We start from the raw sequence: 12,024 nt of genomic DNA on the forward strand, positions 1-12,024 counted from the left end.
TTCCCTTTTGATTGAGTATTCACTATTCAACATGTTAGTTCTTCTCTTATTTTGTAATTATTTGCTCATGAATTAAAAAAATTCCTTTGGCACATGCATAAAAAAATGGAGCTAGAGACAAAAAATCAACAAATTCAACACCCTTGACAAATAAATCAGAATTTCATTTAGTAGAATACCTTTTTACCCAAACAACAAACAAGATACTCACTTATGCCCACATAACTCAATGATGTTTATATCCTGTCCCATAAAATGTGTCCAATTCAATATAAGCACTACCAATATAGAGGCCAGTGCTAATTTTAACTGCTATAATACAATGCAATACACTACCAAAAAGACTCAATTTTTTGGGCTCAAGGCCCTTATAGCCTAACTATTGTGGGGGAAAACACCATTCTTTTTTGGTCCCATTGATATAAAAATAGTGATGTTTTAGCTTGCATTAATTATTAAAACAAGTTGATTACAATGGTTCACCTTCCAATAATTATGCTTCATTCCGGTTGTTGAGAACTGAGATGAGTTCTCAGGACAAATAAGTACTTCAACAATATTTTTTATAACAATGTACTAGCCAAAAAAAGTATTTTTAAGGACAATTTGAATGGCAAAATTGTGATAATGGTGAATTGTAGGGTCATTTATGTAAGTTGAAATTAAAAATAGGATGGTGTACCCCACTGTTGAGTGCTGCATTTATAGGAACTAATAGAAAAAAACACACAATAGAGGATGTAACAATCTGAATTAAAAATTCCATTAAAAAATGAATTTGAAAAAATCAAGGTAGTTTAAACAGGAAACATCATCTCTCCCTTGAAAATATATTATTCAATGTGCCACTACTTATGATTATGATTGCTAAAAAAATACTTAATTATTAATTTTTTAACTTAAATACATTTTATTTAACTAATCATATAGTCTACATATAAGAAACTATATTTTTAAAATTTTTGCTTAACAAGTACTATTTTTAGAAATTGAACTATTAACTTTGAGATCCAATGAAATTTATATTACTAGAAAAGGTTTCTGATTTCAAAATTATTCTTGTTAGTTGTGAAATTAAATTAATATATTACTAGAATGGTGGAGAGAATCTAGAGCATGCAAGTATAGTTTTTGTTATGGTGAAAAATATGAAGAGAAAATAAAAACAAAAACATAAATGAGAAAGAGACTAAGATGTTGACAACTTTAATATCGTCCCTTCTCATGTAAGTATCGTTTGGTTCCATGGATTTCATTTTTAGGATCTTTCTTTCTCTTTATCTTTCTCTTTCTCTTTCTCTCTCTCAAATCTTCATTGAGAGAATGGCCCAACACTGCAGATCCAAATCCCCATTTTCTCTGCTTTTTATGCTTCATTCTTCTCTATACTAAATAAAAATCATTTTTTTACTTATTAGCTTTTCTGGGTCTCTTTGTTTTTGGCTCTAGATTCATGGGGTTCTTCTTCTGCTCAGGTTTCTCTGCTGTATAGCAAAGTTTTCACACACAATGAGTGCTGCTTCCACTTTTCTTCTTTTGGTGAGTTTATTTGTTTCTGTTCATGTTGTGCATGTACAGCATTTTCCTTTTTTTATTTAATTTAATTTTATCATTATGCTGTTGTTGAAGAATGGTTTTGATATGATATTTGATTGAACCTTTAGTATTGCAAAGTCCTGTTTTTAATCTTGAAGAACAAGTGTTTCCTTTTACTTTCTTTATTCTTCCCATGGCTTGATTATTGTGATGGGACTTGATTTCATAATTGATACTATTGTGTTAGGTATCTGATTCTTATTTACTTGTTAGTGGGAGATTAGGCTTTTCTTGTGGTTTGATAATTCAATCCACACCCATTTCTTTCCCTTGTTTCATCATTCCCCACAGATACAAGTACATGAATTGGCCTTCAATGCTCATTTCTATTTTGTGGCTGTAGTTTACACCGCGGTTACCGTTTACAAACTTGGTTATGCTAATCTTCTGCAAGCCATGGTTAACGATACATTGTTGTGTCAGCATTAATTTTGGAGTTAATTCTGTTCTAAGTGGGAGATAATATAAGCTCTTTCGGTAGATACTCTTTTTACGGCACTGAAAATGTTGGCCATTGTTCTTTGATACAAGCATCTTGATATGTATCCTAAGTAATATATCTCCTTAGAAATCCATCTGTCTCCACCTTAATGAATAATCCATTGCTTTAAAAGTTCATTACAATGATAAGGAAAATTTCACTTCAGTTGTTTGTGCTTATCAATATGAAATGCATATTCTGTGCACTTTTGTATTGCTATTTTGGATCTATATATAACATGGGGATTCTAGTTTATGAGGTCCCATACTCCATCTCGCAGTAAATGCACCCTTCTTTCCTAAATTTCTTGCTATTATTTTCTTTTCATGGCAATAGAATTACATTTCTACCCTGCCCTCGTAACATTGAACTCGTTGACGCTTCCTCCTTGTGAAGGCAACCGTGATTCCTTTGTCTTTACTTAAAATGTATTGAAGCCTGTAAGTTTTTTGTTTTGGTGGGGTGCGTGGAGAGTTTTTTAGGTGATGAATCTCATACATGTAGCTAAATACATTAGGCATTCTATGTTGGGTTAAATTTGTGCCATGTATATGCGTTATGAGTCATGATGCTAAATTGAAATGTAATGTACAAGTTACAACAGGTTTGATGGAAGGTGAGTCTCGACACAACGATAATGTTGCTTGCCTTGTGACTTAGAGGTCATGGGTTAAAATCCTGGAAACAATCTCTTCACTTGCAAGGATAAGGCTGCATACATCAACTTCCCCAGACTCCACTAGGTGGGAGGCTCGTGCACTTTTTTGTTAACTCTTTATTGTGTTGTCATATGCGGACTCGTGTTTCTATTTCACCAAAGTGTTGCTTCTTTGGAGCATACTTGATTGCTATGAACCATATGGACTTTGGTGGTTTTTGCAAATTTTATTCATTATAATTAAACTGTAGGATGACATATGTTCTTTCTCCAGGATGCTAAATCTAGTAATTCCAACTTTGGGTGTACTTATCGATTACCTAGAAAAATTATTCCAGCTATTAACGGACAACATTGTTTTTCCACTGAAAGGTTTAACAATCAAATAAAAATTGGGTGGCCTTTTTTGTGTGCAGGTTTTCCTTTCACTGGAATTGAGGCTAGGACTACGCTATAGCTTGTTTAATTGAAACCTATACATTATCATTATGGCATTATTGGGAATGGGTGCAAATGTGCAATACCATGGCTATTTTCCGGGGTATTGTTCAACAAAGGACCTCATCTTTGATTCCGAAGGCAGCATGTGGACCTCATCTAACATTAACAGTGAACTAAAGAATGACTGCCACAACATTGGTTCCTTGCCAGTATCATCATCTAACATTAACAAGGAACTTTTGAAGCAGACAATACTCAAGCAAGAAGCTGTATTCAGGGACCAAGTATGTTGACCTAATAATTTCTATTCTTAGATTTGATTCTCTGGTGTTTTTTGTACAGTTCATTTCAGCAAACAAAGGCGAAGAACTTTTTTTTCTTCCGTATTTTATTTTAAAAAAGATGATTTGTGGTGCAATTTACTTAAGGATAAATTTGAGGTAAAGTACGTTGGGTGCTTGTCTTGCCCTTCTCTAGTAAAAAATAACACATCACTTTTTTAAGTTTTCATTGATGAGCTGTTAGAAAAAAATACGTATTAAGTTTTTATTGGAGAACAACACCAGAAGCAGCCAAAGAACTTTGCCTAAGTTTTGTCCTTCACTCAAGTCTCAACCCTTCATATTCTTGTTTTTGTTAATTAAGAATGTTTTATGATCATCTGGTAGCTGACATCTTGAAGGTGTATTAAGGTCTTAGCCTAGACTCTATAATGCATTGGGAATTGTGATGGTGAGGAAGAGTTTTGAATGCAATTCTAAAGGGTCTGAGGTAGTTGCTTTTAGAAGACATGGACAAAGTGGATTTTAAGTTGGAAATTCAATTTTATAGATGAATAATATATGTGTAAACAGAGCTGTTATGCTTTAGGTTGGACTAGTGATGGTACTATAGTACTATGAATAGAAAGTGTGGAGTAAAAAGGGAACCTTATTAATAAAAAAAGCGGCTCAGTGCACGAGGCTCCCATCCTAGTGGGGTTCAGGGAGGGTAGATGCATGCGCTTTACCCTTGCAAGCGAAGAGATCATTTCCCAGATTTGAACTCATGACCTCCAGTTCATAAGGCAAATAACCTTACCATTGCGCCGAGGCTCACCTCAATCTAATCAAAATGATTTTGAAAATTAATTCTCATCAATTCATTTTTTTTACCATGCTTAGTTCATTGTGGTTGCTCCTGGTAGTTTGTTGTTTCTGACAATGTGGCTCTCCCGTAGTATTGGATACTCATGAAACTTCACTATTTCTTACATTGCTCTTCAGATTCACGAGCTCCACCGTGTTTACCACAGGCAGAGGGACTTAATGGATGGTATTAAACGGAATGAATTATATAAGCATAGCTTAAGGTTGGAGGCATCATGGTCAAATTCCTCTTTGTCATCTAAAAACGCCCAAAAGATATGTTTCACACCAAACTTGCCCCGGTCAACTGGTCAATCACCTGCTTTAATTGCTGAAAGAATACAGTTGCCATTGGCTTCTTCCCCAGAAAAGAGCAGACAAATGTGCCCTGCTCCCACTGTAACCGAAGAATCTTTAAAAGATTCTAAAGAGTCCATGTACAGAAAAGTTGGTAAAAAAATATTGGATCTCCAACTTCCCGCTGATGAGTACATTGATAGTGAAGAAGGTAAATGTTTGGAAAATGGTAGGGTTACTGGAGTGCACCAGGTGTCAGGTTACTCTTTCAATAGAACTTCTCTGGTTGTGTGTGACAGTAATGATAAACCACATGGAACTAAGTCTCATGATTTTGCTGATTTAAATGTACCGTGCAACCTTAAAGTAGATGCAGCTGTTAAGTCGTATGGTTTGGAGGGCCTTGCACATCACAGGAACAACCCCTTTTATTATATGTCGAGAAGAACAACATCGGGATCTCAAAATTTTCCCAATGATGTCATCCAAAATCTGAACAAGAGGCAGGATCTTGAAGCTTTCTCAACTAACCTGCAACCAGACCCAGTGAAGAAACACGAATGGCTGTCCTATGGTAATACTTCTGGTAAGAACTTGTCTCCAAGAATATATTATATTCTTTTATCTTCAGATTCTCATCAAAACTGCTAAATTTAGTCAGTGCATTATGTACAATTATAACTTTAAATGTATGTTGGTGTCTTGGATTCTTTTGGCGAAGGTATTTACCCAGAAAAGCAACCTGTTTCCGTTGAATCATTAAGTAAGAATGTGGAACAATTTAATGGCTTTAGAGTTTTTCGTTCATTACATTAAATTAACCAAAGTCATTTTTGGACAGGGAGAAAATTTTCTAGAAGTGAGAGCTCTGCACAAACTCAAGATTCCACTAGTAATGGCTTGCTTGGACCAAGCAGCGCATCACGCACATGTTCTCCATTTGATATTGTTTCCGAGGCTGACATGATAACTTCTGGCTTTTCACCAGCAGAGTTATGGAAAACACCTGTATTTGACTTTGGCCCACGCTCGATTGCAGTTCAAGAACTCCCTTGTTTTAGCTATTCTGCGTCATTGGATCAAAGTTCTAAACCTTTGATCAGTATTTCTGGGTTCAGCCAAAATGAGCTTTATCAGTGTATAAGTGCTAAATCCGACCCTATTTTAGACAACCGAAAATTTCTCGATCCAAACAAATTTCTTAACAGTGGTTCATCAGATAGTCACGAGCTTGCGAAGTATGTTAAGGGTTCTGACAATGTGGGGACTTCCAGGAATCTAAACCTGAATATTACACCTGGTGGTTACTCTGACACAACAGCATCTCAAAGCATTCAGATTACAGGTGAAGAAAATGAACTTCAGGATTCAACAAGGGGCCTGTCTTGGCTTAAAGAAAAACCTGTATTCAAAGGAAAGTCTCATGTCTCATCTGACCTGCAATGTTTTGAAGTCTTCCAGAACCAAACAAAAAATCGAAGTACTGAAGAAATTGAGAGAGGCTGTATATCTGATGTAACGTCACCTCAGATTCATGTGCGTCACTTGGGGAATCAGATGCCTGCTGATGAGCAGAATAAACATGAATCTGTAGCAGGTCTTATTGACCTGAATTCATGCATGATTGAAGAAGAGAATATGCCCGTGGATGTCGATTTCAAGGCAGCTGTGAGTCCAGAGAGCAAAGAATGTTCTCCACCCAGAGGAGAATGTGATGAAAACCAGCTTGAAATGCTCGTTCAATTGGCAGAGCAAGAGGATCCAGAAGTTCAAGAGGACCAAATTAGAATTGCAGCAGAATCTTTGGTTTCTATATCAGGACTTGTTGCTCATAATAGTCTGCAAATGACAATGTGTTCATCATCTGAATCTTTTGTAAGTAGTCCTCTGCCGTGGTTTGCTGATATTGTTTCTGCAACAGTGAATCATCCAATGGAAGACTTCAGCAATAAGGTAAACGATCTCGAGGAATTTATGCTTGCTGGCATGGATTACTTTGAATTCACGACCTTAAATTTGACAGAGACAAAGGTCAGCGACTGCTGCTGTAAGAGTGGTGGCCAAACTGAGCAAGTAAGCGGATCAACTTCGCCAACTCAGCTAAAAAAGGGCCGGACAAATAGGGGAAGGTGGCGAAAGGACTTTCAAAAGGAAATCCTCCCGAGCCTTGCTTCTTTGTCATGGTACGAGGTGACCGAGGATCTTCAGACCATAGGAGGTCTTGTAGCTAGTGGTACTACTAACTCAGAAACAGGTTCTCTAAGAAGTACAGGTAAAAATGCACTGGCTAGAGGGAGGAAAAGATCATGTGCTTCAACTTCTAACAACACTAATAGCACTGAGTTGAGCATTGAGAAAAGGGGCCTAATAAGTTGGGGAAAGACATGCAAAAAGAGAAGGGGTCAGAGAGTTCCCACCACTAATCCCAAGTTTATTTTGAGAAGTATATAACTGATTCTAAGACTATGTTCATGCAAGTTTTTTTATGAACTATAGGATGGTTTTGTAAATGTCTTACATTATACAATATAAGAGTATGTTAACTCCTCCATGGATTTCATCATTTCCTCCAATGATGGCAAAGGTTATGAGAGTAATGAGCAGTGGCTACAATCACTGCATCAAACACTTCTTCCACCACCATCTCACTATTTCAAATCATCATTACTATCATTACTACTACTACACACACCAAAGTTCAAGGGTCCTACATACTCCACCCTTGTATTGAACCTTTTATAGTCCCAAGTTGTTTATGCAACAAGTGCTGTTATGCAGAACAAATTAACATGCACCATATTTAAGTAATAAGAAACATATATAGACATTTTACCATATTCACCTAATGATAAAACCTTACAAATATTCAACATCTAGATGATATAGTAAATTATGAAGGTCTATGATAGAAAATATGAAATTTTAGAATACAATAAAATGTTGGTCGGTTCAGTTTTAGAAAAAAAAAATCAAAACTATGATTTGAACCAAATACCTCTCCATAAAACCAGTGCTAAATGTTGAATTATTCTAAGCTGGATGATTCTTAATTTTATTGATTTGTATATTATTATTTTTAAGAAAAATCTTAATTATTTCCTTCTCCCTTCCAAAATTTGTTCCAATCTATGCCTTTTACCACGTGAACACCACTTCAGATATTAAATATTACTAAAAGATTAATTGAATGCTTTTTATTTACATAAATGAACTATGTCACATCATCCTAAAATAGGCTTCACTCCACACAAAAATTTCTTGCAAACTCTTGACATCATTTCATTAAGGAAGATTATAAAATGTGAATATCATTTTTTTGTTAAAACTATAGATATGAAACCATATGAATAAGATCTCTATAGGAAAGTACTTCAATGACAAAAGTGTCATTTTATTATAAATATGTTATTACATGTTAGATTTATTTTTATTTTTAAAGATTCGAGTGCTTTTCCTGGAATAGAATCCTTACTAGATATGAATGTATATTGACGACATGCCTTGTTGTTGTAAACTTGCAATGATAATTAATGATTATATTACATGGTTATTAAAATCATAATAACAGAAAATAAATTTTTTGATTACTTATTTTATTGTGATTGACTCGGGACAAGAGACATGAATTTTTTGGGATATGTTGAGTTGACAGGTTATTAAGGGTGGTTTGGTTTGACAGTGTTATTCCTTGTGGTAGGACTCTTTCTTTCTTTGTTTTGTCCCAACAAACGCGCTTTGGAACAGCCAACTCACCCATCCAACATAACTCACCACCCTTTTTTGTAACCTTTCTTCATTCAGATTCCATTATTGCCTTCTTTCTTTCATCACATTTTCTTAAAACATAAACCACACAGTTACATACAACAAGGTATGTAATATGTAATATGTAATATGTATCATGCCATGCATTTTCCTTCTTTTCGAAATATAACAAACAACCTTATTTTCTAATAATCACATGCTGCCTTTTTATTTTGTATTTTATTTTGTGCACGTTAACATGATCAATAACAAACACTATGATGATTATTATCTTATATTATAATCTTAAATATGAGGTTGTCTCAAGGGATTATGATCGGATCATATAACTAGGATGCCTAAGAGAAATTTCATATCAAACTTGGTGGTTATTGGAATTAAATAAGGCTGATATAATCTGTTATCTTTCCTATGAATGATTCTGCAGCATAGTTTTGAATTCCCTTCACAAGTTATGTTACCCATTGAAGTTTTCCAACAATTGGTTATTTGGTTGTATAATCAAATTGATAATTTTATTTCATCTACTTTTTTTATACGTGTAAATTTATGTTAACCTGCAAAGCATGATTATTACATTATGTGCAGTCTCTTAGACATTAGAATTATGTGTTTTATCTTGTCTCATTCAATGTTCTGATCCTTAAAAAGTTTCATTCAATCTCAATGAACATAGATTTTACAAATGAGCCAATAAATATGTCAATAACTAACTATCATGGGTTTGTTTCATTAGAACAATATATCTATGCTTCAGTATCCATTCCACATTTTCTATATGAAATGTACATGAATAGGTGGTTTGAAATGTGCCATGGTGAGGGAAGGCATACTAGTATAGTATTTTTTCCCTTTCAGGGCTGTCCCTCCCAACAAGTGTCGCTCCCAGGAATTGAACCCTGGACCTTGGGGATCCAGTGGGGCCTTACACCATTAGACCAACGCCTTGTTGGTATACTAGTATAGTATGTGTAAAGTGATGCACTTTTGCAAAGATTTTAATGATTCTCATTCATTTTATTTACTTAGTATCCCTTCATGCAAGCCTTCATAGATTGATTTTCACAGTTATGTTTTGAGTTTTCAGGTTTGACAAGTGGTGGTCAATAAATGGATCCAATTTTTGTTGGAGAGAATACATGGTATTAATTTGTTTGTTGCACATTCAATGTGTCAAATTGTGCATATCTTATGTTGCTTTGACTCTGATGTGAAAATATTCTAATCTGTTATAGGAGTTTCTGAACTTGTTGCTTCAATCTTGATCAGTAATGGCAGAGGAAAGTATTACTGACCAAGTGATGTCTGAGAAAACTGAGGCTGAAGATGGTGATGAGAAAGCAAATCCTATTGAAGGATTAACAATCAGAAAAGGTCCACCTAAGGTTGTTTCGCGCTATCTTAGTGGTCCAAAGGGTTCTTGCCATGATGCTTGCAAATATGGCACTGAACATGCCATTCAAGCCAAACCATGGAAAACATCAAAGAAAGAAGTGGCCTCAAGGGAAAAGGAATATGAAGTTCCAGAAGAAGATGTAACTCATTTTGCAAGGAACAAGAAATCAGGAAGCAGTTCAAGGCCATCTCCAGTTTCAAAAACTGGAAAATCCAATATTCCTGTTGAGATCATCAAGGAAGCAATCACTTCAGTGAAAGACTCAACACCTTTTGAGGAAAAAGATGTTTCAATGGAGCTTAATAACAGTGACATAAGGCAAGCACAATCTGAGACATCTTCTATTTCAGTGCAACAAGGTTCAAAAAATCAAACAAAAAGGGAAATTGTTAAAAACAAATGTGGTTTTGGTTCAAGCAGCAGGAAGGAAACTGCAACCGAGATCAGAAGCAAACAAATGACAATTTTAACTGGAGGCAAGGAAAAGTTAAAGCCACCAAGTAATCATTTGTCTCCAAAACATAGTGCCAAGAAACCTTCATGCTCAAGTTCTAAGACTGCCAAGAACTTGACAGAAAAGTCTTCCATGAAAAATAATGAGAATGTTGAAGTCGAAGAAGCCAAACCTGAAGAAGTAGAAAGCAATGAGAATCTTCCACAAAAAATTATAAATTTCATCGAACCAACCAATGCATATTTATTTGAGGAACCTTCACAGGCTCGCGATGCAAGGAAGTCGGCTTCACCACCACCTTCATCATCAGGGGACAAAAGTTTGAGGCATAATATTAAGAAAACTAGTAAGTCAGGTTTATCTGCTGTATCTTCAAGGAAGGGCCTTAGACATGGAACTCCTTCAAATGTATCAAATATATCCTTTGGGGACAAAGGCAAGAGAAAAATGCTTCATAAAACGGATAGTACTTCTGGACCACCATCAGTGCATTCATCTATTTCCTCATCCAAATCTTCCCTTGGAAAACAAAGTGTTCCTACATATAAGCTCGTCAAAACAGGACTTAAAACGGGTAGTACTTCACGATCACCATCGGTTCTATCATGTATTTCATCATCTGTCGGTTTCCGTGGAAAACAAAATGTTACTACTCCTTATAAGTCTAATAGAAAAGGAAATGGTTCTCAAGGTGAAAATATGAAGGTGGGGTACAAAATCAGACCAAAACTTAGCACAATAGTTGGAGCAGCAAATAAGGTTGTTTCAGCCAGGAGGTTGAACTTTAGGAAAAGGGAGGCGATTGAACCGCAAAAGCAGAGCAATGTCATTCCAAGGAGACTCAAATTCAAGCCAGTGCGCCTGCTTGGTGATGACTACCAAAAAGATGCAAATGGTACTAAAAGAAGGATCATTACAAGTAAAGAAGGTGATAATAGTGAGTCAAATGCTGCAAGTAACAAACCCGGAAAAGTTGTGTATAAACATCAAAATGTGGAAGGAAGTAAAAGGAGAATCATAGTGAGGAAGATTGGTGGAGAGAGGAGCAAAGTAGATGGTTCAAAATCAGGAGCAGAGAAAGTGGTATTGAGGCATCAAAATGTTGTAGGGAAGAAAGTAAACCCACGTTTGTATAATAATGTGATTGAAGAAACTGCAAGCATGCTTGCTGAGTTAAGGAATAGCAAGGTAAAGGCTCTAGTTGGTGCATTCGAAACCGTGATCTCTCTTGATTCACCTCGAGCAGGGGCCACACCTTCGAAGTAAGCACGCCTTGTTGAGTTACTTCAGATCATGTTACATCATGTTAAACTTCAACAGTTTATATAACTTTGTTATGTATATATGATAATCATATATGGTTCTGAAATTGACTTTGATCACAAGCTTTGTGGAACTGCACCTGTTTGTGTTTGGATTGACAATGTTGTTTCCTATGTTTGATTGTTTCCCTTGATGACATTAAGATTTGACGAATTGAGATGTTTTTACTGGTTTGCATTAAACTATTCCTCATTAATAATATAGCGTGTTTTTTTTTTTTTTTTTATACACTTAAAGTTAAATACATTTGTGAGATGACTCTCAAATTTTCCTTTTTTCCCTTACCTTCTAAAACTCATCTCGCAAACGAACTCTTATACGAATAAGTCCAACACTTCTTCTACATAACAAGCAGAGTATGGGCATGGTGGGAATCGCTCTAAGACTGAATATCTGCCTGCAATGTCCTTATGAACATGCAACAGCAGCATTCAGCCTATGAGAAGGAAACCTCAAAACTAATCAAACAATTAAGAATAATTTAAA

At 35.5% G+C, this 12,024-nt stretch overlaps 2 protein-coding genes across 5 annotated transcripts; both read left to right on the forward strand.

Moving 5' to 3' along the window:
* LOC109344364 lies at positions 1,214–7,173 on the forward strand. Of its 4 annotated transcripts, XM_019583128.1 has the most exons (5): positions 1,214–1,539; positions 3,152–3,460; positions 4,442–5,186; positions 5,442–6,138; positions 6,172–7,173. In XM_019583128.1, the coding sequence occupies exons 2-5, from the start codon at positions 3,224–3,226 to the stop codon at positions 7,049–7,051; spliced, it is 2,559 nt and encodes an 852-aa protein (XP_019438673.1). In that variant the 5' UTR covers positions 1,214–1,539; positions 3,152–3,223; the 3' UTR covers positions 7,052–7,173. The 4 variants fall into 4 exon arrangements, with proteins under 4 accessions (XP_019438673.1, XP_019438665.1, XP_019438682.1 ...); XM_019583120.1 differs by having other exon boundaries at positions 5,442–7,173; XM_019583137.1 differs by having other exon boundaries at positions 1,216–1,539; positions 5,589–7,173.
* On the forward strand, positions 8,291–11,720 carry LOC109344385. The gene is made up of 3 exons (XM_019583159.1): positions 8,291–8,471; positions 9,453–9,507; positions 9,601–11,720. Exon 3 carries the CDS (start codon positions 9,637–9,639, stop codon positions 11,479–11,481), a length of 1,845 nt encoding a protein of 614 aa, XP_019438704.1. The 5' UTR covers positions 8,291–8,471; positions 9,453–9,507; positions 9,601–9,636; the 3' UTR covers positions 11,482–11,720.

This window comes from Lupinus angustifolius, chromosome LG01 (assembly GCF_001865875.1).
Source record: "Lupinus angustifolius cultivar Tanjil chromosome LG01, LupAngTanjil_v1.0, whole genome shotgun sequence".
In the NCBI taxonomy this organism is placed as follows: domain Eukaryota; kingdom Viridiplantae; phylum Streptophyta; class Magnoliopsida; order Fabales; family Fabaceae; genus Lupinus; species Lupinus angustifolius.